This window comes from Pituophis catenifer, unplaced genomic scaffold, assembly GCF_029215685.1.
Source record: "Pituophis catenifer annectens isolate HBS135680 unplaced genomic scaffold, rPitCat1.0.hap2 SCAF_3, whole genome shotgun sequence".
Classification (NCBI taxonomy): Eukaryota; Metazoa; Chordata; class Lepidosauria; order Squamata; family Colubridae; genus Pituophis; species Pituophis catenifer.
In genome coordinates, this window is record NW_027256883.1 from 44,206,762 (window position 1) to 44,224,664 (window position 17,903).

Genomic DNA, 17,903 nt, shown 5'->3' on the forward strand with positions numbered 1-17,903 from the left:
CAGGATATTTGGCGGACCACCTACAGCCAGCAACAACATCCCATCGCCCAGTTCGCGCCCATAGAGAGGGCTTACTCAGGGTGCCGTCGGCTAGACAGTGGCGGCTGGTGGCCCCCAGGAGTAGAGCCTTCTTGGTTGGGGTGCCCACCCTCTGGAATCAACTCCCCTTGGAGCTCCAACCAGCTCCCGATCTTCGCACCTTCCGCCAGGAATTAAAAACCTGGCTTTTCAAATCCCTTGGCCTGGTCTGATGATGGGGTTTTAAGGGTTTTAATGGGTTAATTTTAAATTTTTTAGATTTTAGTCTTTATTTTTATTGTGGCTTGTGTTTTATTGTTGTGAGCCGCCCTGAGTCCATTGTGAGATAGGGCGGCATATAAGCCGAATAAAATAAAAATAAATAAATAAATAAATAGTTCTTTGTTTGATTGGAACATCCTAGGTGGGGGCGTATTGAGAATTGCTTTAATTGATCATTGGTCAGATTGCTCATCTGACTTTCTGGTCTACTTGTTTTTCTTCTTATTTCCAAACTTTTGCAGAGATATTCTTCCAGACAAGCATATTAAATATTTTGAACCATGGATTTATTCATTTGGTTATGAACTGATTATACAAGCAACACATTTACCTTTTATTAGTGGATTTTATAAACTACTTTCCATCGCGATGAAAATTGCAAAGAAAACTAAATACTTTGAGGTGAGTAAGCCATTGAGGAATGATAATTTGGGTGGGTTTTTTCAAAGGAACAACTGAAGTTGTATTGATCTGTTCACACCTTCATATTTTAGATATAATTGTGATTACTTCATTTTTATAAGAGAAAGGTAGTATTGAGCCATTTTTCTACTCCCAAGTTCTTTCTCTCTTCTGCCACTGACCCTATGGTTCATATTATTTCTTTATCACATTAATTATAATTGTAGGTTTTCTCCTAATCAGAATTTGACATTAATCACAAGTTTGAAGTGAATTATAAACATTTCAGAGTTGGTCATGGTTCAAGCTGATGGAGATTAGGAGCAATTCTCATGATAGATGCATAATCTCTCAACTGGGTTTTTACAAATATTTGCATACAAATGAAAAGTATCATTTGGATTTTTATAATATTCCAGGGGAAAATAGGAGGAGGAAGGTGTTGGATATGTTCACTGCCTTAAGTTACTTATAAAAATAATAAAGCTGGGGTACAAATAAATAGTTTTCAATAGCATATTCTGTTATTTTCATTTTCTGAAGAATTTCATTATATTGCAAAGCAATAAAATTAAAACATAGCATTAGACCCCCTCCTTGTAACAACACTTCATTCCAAAGACTTGGTTGTTAAGTAAAAAGTTTGTAAGTGAACAAGAAGGTTCTTCCTGAGCTGCTTTCCTCCATAGCGGAACACTTCCTTAAAAAGTGCTAACCTCAAGCTAATAAGCTTAATAATTAGTTGATTAGCTGGCTGCTTTAAACTGACCAAACCTTAACCAGTTTCATGCTAAAGACTTTTGTTGCCAGGCACTTGAATTTTTGTTGTAAATACAGGCATTGGTCAGAAATTTTTTTTTAATTACTGTTTATTACCATCATGTTACCGCATTGTAGTTGCTAAATGCTGAGTGACTATTGGAAATGGTTTTAATTGGGAGATAGATTTCAACTATTCCCAGCATTTTCTGGCCTTGATTTGTTGATTGCATCTTATTTAAACATCATCCAAGTAACAAAGATGATTGTACACTGCTGAGAGTTGGCTGTGATTTGAACTATCTATAAACACTGTTAAATAAATAAATACATAAAGCAGCAGAAAAGGAGCTGTGCATGTCAATGTGTCATATTAAAATTCTTTTACTCAGTGGCAGGCTTAAATATATAGTAGTATTTTTCATTGAGATGCGAAAGTCTTGAGGTAGCAATTGTGGCATGCCTTGTAGTACAGGTTTACTACTTATAGCATGTTTCTCAGCCTGAAAAACTTATAGCTTAAATTTTAAAAAAAGATTAATTTAAATTTTAAGCCTGCTGAAATTGACAAATGCTCCCTTTATAGAAAAGACATCAAAATTAAGAAGACCTTGCCTTTCATTGAAGCCCTGCTCAGTCTTAATCAGTCTTATATGTTTTTCAGAGACTTGAAGGTACCACTGTATATGTGAGCAAATGTGGCCTTTGATATACTTGCTATACGTTTTCTTAGGGCATTAGTATTTGAGTTATGCGCAGAAAGAAATCATTGGTCAGTGCAATTCATTTAAAAATTAGCAAAATTTTAAAAACAATTAATTGTATTCTAAACCAATTCCAACTTCCAAACAGTCTTCAAAGGAAATGATATACAAAGATATTGCAGTAATTTTTGACACTTTTGCTTGGTACATGGAATTATCTAATATTTTTACATTATCCAAAAGGTTCTTTGAAAACATAAAACACAAGACTAATAAAATCTGTACAGTTAATCCTATTTTGTCTTTTGCTAGGGTGTCAGTCCAGAGAGTACGAAAAAATGTCCTGAAGATCCAGAGAAGAGTTCCTGTTTTGCATTATTTTCCAAATTTGGAAAAGAGGTTATTTATATTATTCTTTGAACTGTGCTAGTAGTGTTTGCAGGGATGAAAAAGGCAAAGAATTCTAACTTATCATATTTTCATTTATATTTTTTCTTACTTTAAATCCATGACCTGTTCATTTTAGTTAAAAGGACACTTGTGGGCTTATTTTAAAAGAATATTGTTGCTTTTTTTGAGGTACGGTGAATTATTTTTTACATTTATTAATTCATTTGTTCAGGTAACACCCTATGTTATTTCCATTAAAATTTTTCTTACCTCAGGTAACTGCAAAAATGAAGCAGTACAAAGATGAATTATTGGCGTCCTGTCTGACTTTTGTGCTTTCTCTTCCATATAACATCATTATGCTTGATATCAAAGCATACATTCCTGCTTTACAGGTGGGTTAATGTGGTGATCGAATAATGAAAAAAAATTATATTTGTAATTTTGTTGGTATTCTTTTCTTCATTTCACTTATACAAAATATTTTTTCATGATACTTCAATAATACGCAGGCAGGACTGCAGTCCTCTTTATATTACCATCACAACAGTGAGCAAACCAGTGAGAAAGTCCAAAATGTGAATGATAAATTTGTATGTCTGTTACATGTGATGATGTAGTTTTATCACCTCTATTTAATTCTGTGGTTTAACAGTACCTTATTCCAGGAGCAAGTCTCGTTAACAATCTTAACATTTTAAATATTTGTAGCAATAGTTAAGAAAATAGTCCATTGTATGGTCAAAGATAACTTCAGGACAATGTGGATGTTTTATATCTCCAAAATTCTTATATATCTCCTTGTCATTATGCACAAACTACAGAATGCCTTTAAACTGGGTCTCAGCTACACTCCAATGGCTGATATGGCACTGGACGCACTGGAGGACTGGTCAACCCACATTCCTAGATACACTATTCAGCCTTACTACAAAGACATTGTGCCTTGCCTTGATGGTTATTTGAAAACTTCTGCATCAGCAGGTAAAAATAATAAATATACATCCTATTTATTTACAGCAGTAGATCTAGGAATATGAAGATATTCATGTATTACTAAATTCATAATTCATGTATTACTGAATAGTCTTAGAGTGAGTAATGTCTGAGGTATAAAGGGCTGTAATTCAACTTCCTGATTTTTATAGGACTACTTCGTGGCAGTTTATAATAGCATTGATGGAAGATGTATGTAGTCAGTCATTTCTGCTGCATTTGGGGGGCTTTAGTTTTTTCAAAAATCATAACTACAGATCTTGTTTTAAGATTTATTTTATTGCTTGCATATTAAATTTTCAGTTTTGTATTTTAAAATAGGTGAATCTCAGAATAATTTGGAAGTGAAGAAACTTTCCAAAGCCATCCAGAAAGGAATGAACAAAGTAGTTATTCAGCATCTCAAAAAATCAAAGAATCTTGAATTGGTAAAGAATTTTCCTACCTTTCTAAAATACTAGCTTTTTATTTGGAAAAGTGATAGGTGGTTTTATTATTTCAATAAAAGCTAATTTTGTTTATTATGTAAATAAGCCTTGAATAGAATTTACATATTAAAGCTTAAAATTTGTCAGTAAACAGTCAGTGTCTCACAATAGATTTCATTGGTAGTAATAAAAACACTGTATGGTTTATTACAAAATATCTTATCCTCAGGCAGGCTAAAATCTCATACAAATAAAACTGTACCTGCTGGTATGATCTTGCAATATCTAGAATCAATAAATATTCCATTCTACCAAAATCAAAGGATAGCATGTTCTTAAAGGCTTCAAAATTTACAATATTAAAGAACTTTCTGACAAAGTTTGGTTATGAAATATTGAAGATTTATAAAATTAAAACAGAGTATCTTTTCTGATTTTTGTTTTGAAAAACACTTTACACAAAGTAAATTTTATACAACCATTTCTGTTGAAAACTTTATAAATTTGATAAATAAATTTAAAATGTTCCAGGAATATTTGTAGGATTTGGGGGTTTCTGACACAGGAAACTGTTGCAGCATTGGTATATGCTTTGGTTATTTATGACTATTACTGTAATATTGTCCTGACCGGTGTTCCCAATTTGTGTCTCTGTTGCCTGATTTTACACCTTTTAAACTGTTCACATTATCATTACACTGTTGTTATGGTTTAGGAGGAAGACCCATCTTTAGAAGCAGTAAGAACTAGAGTTGTACGCCTTCTTGGAACTTTGGGAGGACAAATCAATCGGCATTTAATTACAGGTAGCAATTTTATTTACATGCTTTTATATTTTTTTCTTGTTTTTAAATTGTTGCACTGGTTTTGCACTTTTATATTGCTTTTAACTGTTTGAAAGCTGCCCAGAGCGTATGTTGTACATACTCAAGTATTAGCCCTTCTGTGGATAAGACAGTACTTAGATTTTTAGCCAGATATTCTTTTCTAAATGTTACAGCTGCTTCTGCAGAGGAAAAGATGAAGAAATTTGTATCCTGGGATATAGAGAAGCGTCTGAATTTTGCAGTTCCATTTGCTGATATGAAGCCTGTTATATACTTGGATTTATTTTTGCCTCGGGTCACTGAATTGGCTCTTTGTGCTAGCGACAGACAAACTAAGGTATTAGGCTGAATATTTTTGTTCTATTCTTTTCCCATTGAACTATTTTTTTCTGGATTGGGGCTATGGTTCATCATTAAAAGTAATCTAGATATGAACGATACAAATAAATATTCCAAAAGTATAAACTCTGAAGATCTTTGAATACAGTGACATTATTTACTTATTGATTATTGGGGGCAATATACTGACTCTGTAAATCGCTTAGAAAGTGCTGTACAGCACTATGAAGCGGTATATAAGCCTAGGTGCTATTGCTATTGCATTTATATCCTGCCTTTTCTCAGAGACTTCAAGGTGATATACATAGAAGTCTGCCTTACTTTTATGCTTAGAGTAGCAGCTCTGTGGGATAGGTTGGGTCGACAGAATGCTCCAATGAATTCCATTGCAAAGAGAAAGTAGAACTTGATTCTCCCTGTACATGTCCAACAGTGTAAGCATTACTCACCCCAGCTTTCTAATTGCAGGATAAAGATGTTAATTATTTGGGGAAATATTAATCCCTGTCCATATATTGCTTGTATGTTTTAAAGGAATATTAAAGATTTAGAGTTGTAACATAACATTCTTTCACATTAAATTGTATTTTTATCAAATAGAATGTGCTGAATAATTCATACTGATAAAATAATTTGGAACAATTCAATCTAGTAGCTGATCAGTACTCACATTTTTCAGGTTGCAGCTTGTGAGCTGTTGCATAGCATCGTTATGTTCATGCTGGGAAAAGCTGCTCAAATACCTGAAGGACACGAGAATTCCCCACCAATGTTTAATTTGTATAAACGTATGTTTCCTGTACTGCTTCGACTTGCTTGTGATGTGGACCAGGCAAGTAAATTTCATTTTACTGCTTCAGAGTGAGATTGATTTTTGATGTTAAAAAAAACCCCAAAAACTTATGAGAGGATTTCCAATGATTTTAGATTTCATCTTTGGTCTTATTGCCTCTCCCACAGGAAAACTTACTGTTTTGTCTGTTACATCATGGAAGCCATTGAAACTAAAGAGGAAGAAAATAGTTTAAAATTAAAAAACCAGTCATCAGTCCAGTCAATATATAGGTTAACTCAGTGTTTCTGAATTAATTTAATAATGGACTACTTAATACCTATTAGAAAAATGAGAGCCAGTTTGGTCAGTCAATTCCTGTTGGATCAAATCAAGCCTGACTAGGTGGCTCAGTGGCTAAGACACTGTCTGTCTTTCTGTCAATCAGAAAGGTTGGCAGTTCGGCGGTTCAAATCCCTAGCACAGGTCTCCTGCGTGAGCAGCGGGTTGGACTAGATGACCTCCAAGGTTCCTTTCAATTCTGTTACTGTTAATCTCTGTTAAACTCTCAGTTGATTAACTCCCCCTCTCCTCCAAAAAACAGATCCTGCACTTCTTAGAAAAATTCTAAGAAGGAAATAAAAATACGTTAGAAAAAATTTGAGAATACCATGTTAAGCAAATAATCTCTCCCTAGTCTTTTTTTAATTGTTCATATTTTTTTTAATTAATTTGTGAATGCCTTCCTGTTCTCTCCAAACATTTGAATGCTTTTATTTGCTCCCTTGAGTTCGTTTATGTTCTGCATACTATAAGGATTCCTACTACAAGTTCGTAGAGGCAAAGAAGGTTGTTTGATTGAAATCTGTGATTACTTAAGAGCTATAAGCAAGTGAATCTCCAGTTTAATAAAACCTCATTTTTATATATTCATCCGTTGTTTTCTTTTGGGATTGCCTATACAAGATTACATTTCCCCTTATCACAGTATGTATAGATTTACAATCAGTAATTGTACTTCAGACATATCAGTTTGTCAGTTTTCTGAATTTAAGCATACATACATGTATGTTTCAATAGTCAGTTCTAAAGGGAACTAATACAAATCATTACATAGCACTTAATATTTAGTAAAATATAATAAAGAGTTCAAGCTGTATGAAATCAAGTGAGTTTATGTTTCTAAAAGGTCTGAAAAACATTGGGATCATTTTGTGAGAAATTTTCTACAGTATAATTATAAATCTAAAATGCAGAATAAACCAATCTTTCATTTTTTTTTTTAGGTTACAAGACAACTCTATGGCACTTTAGTAATGGAATTAATTCATTGGTTCACAAACAATAAAAAGTTTGAAAGCCAAGACACTGTGACGCTATTGGAAGCAATTTTGGTAGGTGATTGTTGAGTAAGATAAATTATAAAGATTTCTGTCAAATTGTAACTTACCAGTCTAAGTTTTAAGATTTTCTCAATTAATTTTCAATTTCTTACATAGCGGTTGACAATTTGCCCAACTACTATTGTCTTATTTTCGACCATTGCAATATGGGCCTCATGCTGCTGTGTTTATTTTATGTTTATATGTTTATTTTTTAATAGAATTTAATTAAGTGATTTTAACCAACTAGAGAATCCTATTTTTCTATTTAAAACAAAATCCCCTATTATTAAACCAAAATTTTGACTTGGAGCAGTTTACTTGAAAAGGTTAAATAGGTTAAATTTTTGCTGTCATTGCTATTTGTAATTATTTGGATAGCCTAAAAATGCCATATATAAATTACTTACCGTTTCATTTTGTGTTGCATAAGTTGCATAACTCTGAAACATAGTGAATCTAGCTTGTTCTCTGTTTCAGGATGGGATAGTGGATCCTGTAGACAGTACTTTGAGAGACTTTTGTGGTCAGTGTGTCCATGAATTTTTGAAATGGTCCATTAAGCAAACAACTCCACAGCAGCAAGAGAAAAGTCCAGTGAACACCAAATCTCTTTTTAAGAGGCTGTACAGCCTTGCTCTCCATCCGAATGCTTTCAAACGGCTAGGAGCTGCCCTTGCTTTCAACAACATTTACCGAGAGTTTAGGTGAGCAGTGAATAAATTAATTGCTGAATCAAACAATACAGTGATGTACAAATATTTGTGCAGTTTCTATCAAATGTACTTTAAAATACTATTAGAAGTTGTTACTTGTGGGATTTAAGTAGTTGTAAATCTGATGAGGATAAACATTGCCACAACCTTTTGTGATATTGGGTGCAATAGATTTGAATTCAAAATCAAATAAATATTTATTTATTTATTTATTTATTTATTTATTTATTTATTTATTGGTTTGATTTATATGCCGCCCTTTTCCGGAGACTCAGGGTGGCTTACAATGCGTTAAGCAATAGCCTTCATACTTTTTGTATATACCTGCTTAGTAGGGCTTTTGGCCCCCCCAAGTGGTGTTCTTTTTTATACAAAGTCAGCTTATTGCCCCCACAATCCAGGTCCTCATTTTACCTACCTTGGAAGGATGGAAGGCTGAGTCAACCTTGAGCCTGGTGAGATTTGAACTTGCAGTAATTGCAGGCAGCTGGTGCTACTTAACAGCACTTTAGTCTGCTGTGCCACCAAGGCTCTTGAAATAAAATACTTCAATCTATTAATTTTTGGAACAGTTTTGCTGTATTAATAGTTATTAAAATCTGGATCGTTTGGCATAATTGGCATTGGGTATCATAGCTGTGGTGTCTGTTCATGTTTAGTAGAATCCAATTAATAACTCATGTTTATTCCGGAAGAGATCAAATTGTTATTATTTGCCTCTGTGCTAAACATTTTTGAACCATCTGAGACAATAAAGTTACCATTTTTTACACTGCATTAGCTGTAAATAGTTCTCACCTAATAAGCTTAATTTGTTTCCCCTTCGTTTCATAGAGAAGAGAATGCTCTGGTGGACCAGTTTGTTTTTGAAGCATTGGTTGTATATCTGGAAAGTCTGGCCTTGACACATGGAGATGAGAAGTCTTTAGGTGATATTGACAGCTTTTGTTGGATTAGGTTTACATTTGGTTGTTTCAGAATTCTTTAAAAACTAAATATTTTAATAGTTTTCTAATGAAATGTTTCTGTGTTGAGCAGTTAGAATGTTTCTGTGAAATTATATTATAGAAATGTGTTGACAGACAATTTTGGAAAGAATGCTTTTTTAAAAAATAAACTTGAAATACTTTTATGTATGGTTCATATTTTATATTAATTATTTCAGTATTATGTTCTTTTAAGCATTACATTTTAGTAATTTATTTATTACAATTCTAAAAATATAAAACAATTAAAACAAAACATTCTCAAAATAAATAAATCATCAATCATGATTGATCAACTAACAGTAAATCCAAGAAACACAGCCATTGATGTACTCAGACCCAGATCTGAGTACATAGCCAGGTTTTCAAACTTTTACTGTGTAAAACTTTTATTACAAACAATCAAACTAAGTGAGGCATATTCAGGGTTTTCTGTTCTCCAAAATGGGGAAAAATGAGAACTATTAAAAATTAGGCTAGATGTTACCACTTTGTGGATTAAACATAGACTGAATCCAATTTTCAACCGGAAATGTGTTCACTATCAGATTTCAGATTACCTTCTCAGACAGAGCACACGGAAGAGATATTATCTATAGTTTTGTTTCTTATTCTCAGAAAACCTTAAAGGTTCCCGACTTAGCAGAGAATAAAATTTTTTTAACAGTCCTTATACAGTATCAGCAAAGCTAGAGAGTAATTTAAGTAACGTGTATTTTATCATTGCAAAACCAACTAAGGGTCATATCTGTTCAAAATTTTACTTGGAAGCAATGACAATATTACTTTTTGTTGATTTGAAAATAGGTACAATTCAACAATGTTGTGATGCTATTGATCACCTCAAGCGTATTATTAAGCATAAAGCATCTACTTTGAACAAAAAAAGCACTCGGAGATTGCCGCGGTTAGTATTAATTACTTTATCAATTCAGAGGGAACATCATTACATAGCACTTAGTTATTAGTTTCAGTGATTTTTCTTCTGAGGGAACACTATTATAATCTAACAATATATTTCAGCATTCTATAAACTCTGAATTTGTTCCCTAAATTTACTTGCAACTAAGGTAGGCATCCAGTTTAATTGACCTGGATAAACCTCTGTATCCAGACTTTTGCATACAGATTGAATGTATCTAGTTTAAATACATCCAAGTTACATGCAGCATAGTGCAATTCTGTCACAAATATAAAAGATGAAACTCTTGTTTGAACTGATGTGGTATAGGGGAATAAAGAAAGTTACTAATTATTAATTTATTTTGCAGTCAGGAGGAGAAATTAATATTTTAATATTAAGTATAATATTTAGTATTGGAGAGTAAAATACAAGGCATGGCAAAAATCTGACTACGGTATAAACTTCTAATGCATATGAATCTGTTGATTCTCTTATTGGTAGAGCATTTGAAATCTTACATTTATATATAAATGCAAAAGCAGAGCAGACAACTGCTTGATAATTTCAGACTTACGTTTTAATTCATTCCTGTAGGGGATTTCCATCTAGATCTATTTGTTTAGAGGATGTTGTCATGTGGCTTTTAAGACAGTGTGGACAACCCCAAACTGAGTGCCGGCACAAAGTCATGGAACTGTTATTTGAATTTGTTCTCTTATTGCCAGGTATGTATATTACAACATGTGTAAATAGTCTATTGCTATCATGATATACTAACTTTTGCACTGTGTTGCAAATTGGAAATTCCTTTTGAAAAATGTCCCTTTTGGAAGCCTAGCAATTTATTTTACTTTCTTCACATCAGGGGTGAAATGCTCCCAGTTCGGACCGGCTTGGGCGAGTAGGTAGCGATGGCGGCGGGCAGTTCGGAGAACCGGTAGCAAAAATCCCTGCCCCCGCCCCCCCCATGCCCAGCTGAGCCGTGCAATCATCAGAGGCTTTTTTTCTTTTAAATGCCTCTGATGATCCAAGCTGTGACGATCCCAGCTGAGTTGCCTGATCGGCAGGCAACTCAGCTGGGATCGTCAGAGCCTTTTGAAAGCATTTTTTTACATGGTTTTACATGTAAAAAATGGTTTTAAAAGTAAAAAAAAAAATTGGCCACGCCCACCCAGTCACATTTCCCCCGCCCCCCACCAAGCCACACCCACAGAACTGGTAGTAACAAATTTTAGATTTCACCACTGCCTCACATAAATACATTTTGAAAGTATGTGAACCAGTTGTAATGTTGCGTTCTGCATACCATTAGGTTACTTACATTTTATATATATTGGTAGGACATGTTCTATAGTTTAATAAATTGGCTTTTGCCAAATCAAAGTAGCATAAAAATGTTACTACCATTTTTTATAATAATTTTAAAATTGTATTATCATCCCCCCCCCCAAAATCAAATCCTTGGAATAATTAGCTCTATTCATTTTATAGACTGTCTAAGGGTAGCAGAGAATATTCTTTATCAATTTCTCTATCAATCCAGGCTTTATTTAAAAATGGATCCATTTTTGGAAATAGTTTTTATAGTTTCCCTCCATTTTTATAATAAAAATATTTTTGGGGGGTGTTTTTTAAAAAAAATGTAAACTTGAAATTGAATTGCAACAAATTTATCCAGGATCTGTTTGCTTCTCTAACAGGAAACCCATCTCCATCTTCATGGTTGGGTGATGTTCTCCGGAAAGAAGGAATCTATTTTCTGATAAAGAAATTTGAAGGAGGAGGATGTGAGGGTGAAAATGTCTCTGGAATCTTAGCTCATCCAACCCTCTATGAGTTGCAAGGGAACTTTAGTTTGCGAGCTGTTGTACAATGGATGGATATGCTTCTAGCTGCCTTAGACTGTTACAATACCTTTATTGAACAGGGAATGATAAAACCAAATGAGATCTTAGGTAGGTAGATGATGACCTAATCAGTTTGTACTGTGATTATCATCCCAAATCCATTAGAAGAAATTATATAACTACAGATGTGAAAATGGTTCATGTTGAAGTTCATGTTTAATTGCAAATAAATTATTTTTGATAGAATTTTTATAATCTTTTAACCAATATACAGAAAGTCCAGAGTCCTAACCCCTTCATTTAGGAACACTGTTCCACCAGACCGATTGGCAAGTGCCAATGGGGAATCTTGCACTGAGGTAGATTTGCATTATAGAAGATCTCACTCTCCTTTTTATGCTTTACTTTGCCAAAAAGTACTTCAGTCTTATTATCAAAGAACTTTCCAATTGTATTTTTTCTTCTTAATAAGATCATTCTTTGGTGCTGGCCATCACAAAGGCCTACTTTTTAAAAATAATATATAGTATGCTGGTATAAATGATTTTTGGAAGTTCTTGTGAATTTTGGAATAAAAAATTGTGATGGATGTATTTTTAACATTTTTTAAATATTTGTTTAAAGCTACAAACACAGGGTCTTCGTTTTTAAAATCACTGGAGTTCTTCCTTGGTAAAATTGCCTTGTACAATATATCTGGTGCAGAACAATGTTTTAGCAGTGCATCCAAAGATGATACGTTGTTGACTCCACAAGAAAGAGAAGAATACAATTATAGCAAATGTACAATTATAGTTCGGATTATGGTTTTTGGCAGCATGATTTTGGAGACTCACCAGCAACATTTCTGGAAGGTAGGTTTGGCTTCACTGCTTCAAGCAAGTTTGCTATTTGCACTTTTGCACTTAAAGGGACTTAAGAAATGCATACACGGGCACGCTATTTTCTGACTTTGGGGCAAATTATTTTTAGAAATTGTGATTTATTTTATTTAGTCAAGTTATATGTGTAGTGTAGGGTTTCCTGCCTAAGCAGAGGGTTGGACTAGAAGACCTCCAAGGTCCCTTCCAACTCTGTTATTCTACTCTATTCTATATAAGATCAACATGACTAGCGGTGATGTATAATCAAAGCAGTAACAGAATAAAAAATTATAAGACATATAGGACAGTATTCCAAAGGCAACTCAACAGTAATAAAGAATCTAGATCACAAGACCATGCGCCCCAATGCTGGAGGAAAAAATGGCTTAAAGGCCTTTAAAAAGGCAGGGAGGGCCAAGACATGCAGATCTACTGGTACTGTTATTCCACAGCGTGGACATGATGATAGAGAAGGCATGTCTCCTGGGTTCTACTAGATGATACTTAAGTAATGGAATTGGAACATATCAACTCTATCAGATCTTATGAGACCAGTAGCAGTAATTGGATACAGACAATCTTGCACAGATCTAGATCCTGTGCCAAAAGGTCCAGCATCTTGAATTGTACTTTGAAGTCCAAGTGCAATCAGTAGTGATGTTGCATGGTGTCAAGATGTACCATAACTACCTGTATGACATTGAGATGTACCCATAACTACCTGTAGTGCCGAATCTTAGACTGCATATACCTTAAAGCCTCATATAGAGCATATTGCAGTAATTTAGATGAAAGGTAGCCAAGGCATGAGTGAGTAAGACTTCCTGATTTAAGAGTGGCACAGTTGGCATATAAGATAGGTTTAAGATACATTTGTGATATAGTTTAGGTGGAGTTAAAATTATGAAAGAGAATTGTGTAATTTTAAAAATGTCTTTATATCCAACATTGCCTTTGTGTGCTGCCTTCTGACAAATTCAGATAAATGCCTGTTGCAGTTTTTATGACACTGTACCAAATGAGCTGAATTAATATACTGATTAAATAGCTCCATGTTGTTTAATACAACCCAGAGAAATATATTTTCCCTATATGAAGATGATGATATTATGAACAATTTGTTGAAAGTATGCCCACTAGATGCATGCTGAAGTGACTGTCAGAGTATAGCAGAACTGTTTCCTCTCGGTTACCTTCAATAAATCTCATAGGTGTTCTTGAAAATTTGATCCAGGTGTTCATCTATAAACATACATAGCTTACATAATACCATCTAATTAAATCCTTTAACTTTTGAAAAAATTGTATATAAATAAAATGTAGATTGAACAAAATTATTATTTCAGGGGGATGCACACAGAGGTCGTATATTTAAGGGTAAATGTTAAATGCAAATTATAAACATTTCAAATTAAAAGTACTTGTCTATCTCATTTTTATCTTACCATTTCTAGCTGCTTGAGAAAGAGCTGCTTAATGAGAATCTAATAAAACTTCTTGTGAAAACCATTTGTGACCCAAAAAGTGTAGGCTTTAATATAGCTGATGTACAAGTTATGGAAAATCTCCCAAGTATTTGCGTGAGACTAGTAAAAGCTTTGATGAACTCTCCCTATAATGAATCTTTAGAGAATAGTATCAAAGAAATAATAACCATGAAAAGGTAAGACATTTTTGATTCAGTATTCTAATATCTCTGTTTAAAAATGCAAATAATTTTTAGGGTAACATTTAGTGAGTCTGTTATGCAATTGTAATTTATTCATTTCTATTTGTTAGCATTGAAGAACTTTGCACTGTTGATTTGTACAATCCAGAAGCCCGGCTGGATCACGTTAGATATGTATCCATTCTTTCTGCCTGCAGACAGCTTCACAAGGCTGGTGTATTGCACTGTACCTTGCAATCTAAGGTAAAAATATATGTATTGATATAAATGGGAGTTCATATGTCTATCATGCTAATGTAACATGTTTGTTAGTCGCTGAACATTAGGCATTCATCACTTACCAAGTATTGTATATATATCGCTCTTTTAGGGGCATCTAAATGATGCAGTTCTCATTCTTTTAATAGTTTGGGGGATTTAATGCATTGGAGGAAAGCCATTGTTTTTCCTCAGTTATTTAGTTTAAGAAGAATCTCTAGGGTTTTTTTTAAAAAAAATAATGATAAAGACTGTAAGAACTTTAGACCAGGGGTCTCCTACCTGTGGGCCACGGCCCACTAATGAACTGTGAGGGGTTTGCAACCAGGCCACAGAAATGGCCGGCGAGCACACTCATCCTCACTTGGGGAGCAGCAGACATTTAGAAGACATTTATTTAATTGCTTAATTATAAATATGTTTTTAGTAAAATATTTTAACATTTTTCTCTCCCCAAAGGGTGGCGATCTACATTTTGAAACTGGTTCTAAGTTCATGTTAGTAGTGTACAAAGGTATTGCACCAGGAGAGGAAAGAAGGTCCCTTCCTTCATTAGACATCGGCAGTAAACAATTAGCTGAGGGACTTCTGCATCTGGCTTTTGCTTTTGGTGTTCGGGTAAGGCCTTGTTGGTGCCATCTGTCTCTTTTCTGTCTTCTCTGTATCTGTCTCTTCTTTGGAATTTAAATGTATTTAAGAAACTTTCCAGTTGCTGATCTCTGTCCCTTGTATAAGCCACCACCCAAGTTAATGTTATATCACATAAAGACAAAATAAAATAACTTTAATTAAAAATCGGCATGGGTTAGGGTTAGGGTTTGCCTTTACCCATAGAGCTATAGGACAGTGTGATCAGTAGTGATATATATAGATACACACACACACACTTCTGGATAGAGTGAGTTCTTTTGTTCGACATAGAGAGGCCGAACTACATACAGAACTCCCTTAGAATTTCCATACTGCAGTTCTGCACCTGAACTGCAGAAGACACCTTTTCTTCTTTACCTTCCTATTTCCAAGCTTAGTTCATTAAGGAAAGAAAAACAGAATCTCAAAAGCAGCAAAAACGTGAAGAATTAGTTTGCTGGTAGATTTTCCAAAGTAGCTACTGCTGCCAAAAGCAACTTGCTTTGCTGGACAGTTGCAACCTACTATGCTGTCATCAGTATCTTGTTCCCCTGGAAGCACTGAATAACCTCCCTACTCTGAATTAGTGGTGAAATTCATTTTTTTTTACTACCAGTTCTGTGGGCATGGCTTGGTGGGCATGGCAGGGAAAGGATACTGCAAAATCCCCATTCCCTCCCCACTCCTGGGAAAAGGATATTGCAAAATCTCCATTCCCACCCCACTCGGGGGCCAGCCAGAGGTGGTATTTGTTGGTTCTCCGAACTACTCACAATGTCCGCTACCGGTTCTCCAGAACCTGTCAGAACCTGCTGGATTTCACCCCTGCTGTGAACCTAAATATCCCAAAAAGAGAAAACAGCACAATTGATGGAAGACATTTGTAGATGTGCCACCTGGGTGCCTGCTTTCACCTCTACCACTGTAAGATTAGTGCTTAGGTATCGGTAGAGATGAATTTTGTAAGAAAAACAAAGCAATTACTCTGGGCTACTATTGCTTATCTCGCCAAAGGATATCTGCCTCTGTTCAAATACAAAAGATGGTTCTCCTTGGAAATCCTGATGTGTTCTGTATTATTTTCTATTTGTGATTTTTGACTTAAGAAGATACATGGGAAAAATTAAATGACAAAAAATATTCTTTTGTATTTATTTCCCTTAGTGCACAGAGCTGGTGAGCCTCTTGTTGAACACACTGATGTTATCTGTACCATTGTCTGGAGCAGCCCAAGAAAGTCTTATCAACTTTTCTCATGGAGAATATTTCTACAGTCTCTTCTTAGAAATCATTAACCGGGAGTTGTTGAAAAATCTGGAAATTGCTGTATTTGAGCTTATGAAATCAGCTTTAGATAGCCCCAAAATGGTACTGGATTTTTCCTTTAAAATGTCGTTTAAATTTTTAAAATATTCCTTTAAAATATACTAGCATATTTATTTTTTTAGGTTTTATTTCCCCAAAAATTCACAATGAAACTATAACTGTATTTTAGCTATCCTTCTATTTTTTGGTTCTTTGTTGGTTTTATTTCTGTTGAATTATTTATTTTTCATTTGTTACTATTTTTAATAGTATTTTTTTAGCCTTTTATTACTTTTACCTTAAACACCACTTCTATTTTTAGATCTACTACTAGATCTTCTTGTTACTATTCTATAAGCAATGGATGTTTTGAAAGTGGCTAGAACATTCTGATTTTACATTCTTAGTTTCTTAGAAGTACACTTTCTAACGTTTGGGAAACTTCTAAAAATGTACTTACCAATTGCTTACCTTGTACATTTTGTGCCTCTGTTCCACAGTATAAAAGTTGAATTAAATTAAAATGCTGTCAATATTGTATACTTTCAATATCCTATACTGCAGGTTAGTACAGTTTTGAATGGTATGTTGGATCAAAGCTTTAAAGACCGTGCTACTTGCAAACAACAAGGAATAAAACTAGTAGCTGCTATTTTAAAAAATTGGGGACATCTTGATCACTGGTGGGCCAAAGATGCTTCTCCTGAGAGCAAAATGTCTGTTTTGACTCTATTGGCTAAAGTTCTGCAGGTAAACACGCATATATATCTACCCAGCCTCCTCTGGGTAATTTTCTAGGGTTATAATATCAAAATTGATTTTGGAATAATTATTATTTTTAAATGTCGGTGGTATTTCTACAGCTATCCAATATTTTAGCCTTGTTTCTTCCTTTTCTATATTTGGTTTAAAAAAAGGTAAGTATGTTGTAATCGGTTGTAATGTCATTTCAAGATAGTGTTACAAGGTAAAAGCAGTATCCCATTCATCACCTTAATTTTTGATTTGCTGTACTTCTAATCATGATAAAGTTGTCTCTTTCATCCTAATAATAAAGGCTAATGTAGAGGTCTGGTTGAGGACACTTGAAAATTGAGATTACTTGTGTTTTTAGGTAAGACTATAGTTATATCAGGCTACCTTGAGAGAATTCTGGGTATTTAGAAATGTAAAAATGTTCAGTGTGTTCAGAAGTATTAGACGTATATTTATTTATTTAAATATATTTATTCCCATATCTCTGTATAAGTTGCTGTATTATCATGGCTGTAGCATGTTGATCTTCAGTCCGCCTTTCTAAGGATCTCAATATATATGGGATATGGTCCAGTAATTATTGCACCTGTATAAATATTGCAACATTACTCCCCATATTAACTATACTTATATAATGGATGATTCACAATTGAAATTGCCAACTTTTCCT

The 17,903-nt window shown here is 34.1% G+C and overlaps 1 protein-coding gene across 1 annotated transcript in view; it reads left to right on the plus strand.

Moving 5' to 3' along the window:
• Window positions 1-17,903, plus strand: part of PRKDC (protein kinase, DNA-activated, catalytic subunit) — a 93,937-nt gene that overhangs the window by 24,455 nt on the left and 51,579 nt on the right. The window contains exons 19-38 of the mRNA XM_070940987.1: window positions 543-702; window positions 2,478-2,564; window positions 2,831-2,950; window positions 3,380-3,539; window positions 3,873-3,979; window positions 4,695-4,785; window positions 4,980-5,143; window positions 5,825-5,977; window positions 7,204-7,311; window positions 7,780-8,006; window positions 8,850-8,944; window positions 9,809-9,908; window positions 10,500-10,630; window positions 11,606-11,860; window positions 12,377-12,606; window positions 14,070-14,278; window positions 14,395-14,527; window positions 15,002-15,160; window positions 16,337-16,540; window positions 17,042-17,227. Coding sequence (XP_070797088.1) covers window positions 543-702; window positions 2,478-2,564; window positions 2,831-2,950; window positions 3,380-3,539; window positions 3,873-3,979; window positions 4,695-4,785; window positions 4,980-5,143; window positions 5,825-5,977; window positions 7,204-7,311; window positions 7,780-8,006; window positions 8,850-8,944; window positions 9,809-9,908; window positions 10,500-10,630; window positions 11,606-11,860; window positions 12,377-12,606; window positions 14,070-14,278; window positions 14,395-14,527; window positions 15,002-15,160; window positions 16,337-16,540; window positions 17,042-17,227 — 3,079 coding nt within the window. The remainder of the gene's footprint in view (window positions 1-542; window positions 703-2,477; window positions 2,565-2,830; window positions 2,951-3,379; window positions 3,540-3,872; window positions 3,980-4,694; window positions 4,786-4,979; window positions 5,144-5,824; window positions 5,978-7,203; window positions 7,312-7,779; window positions 8,007-8,849; window positions 8,945-9,808; window positions 9,909-10,499; window positions 10,631-11,605; window positions 11,861-12,376; window positions 12,607-14,069; window positions 14,279-14,394; window positions 14,528-15,001; window positions 15,161-16,336; window positions 16,541-17,041; window positions 17,228-17,903) is intronic.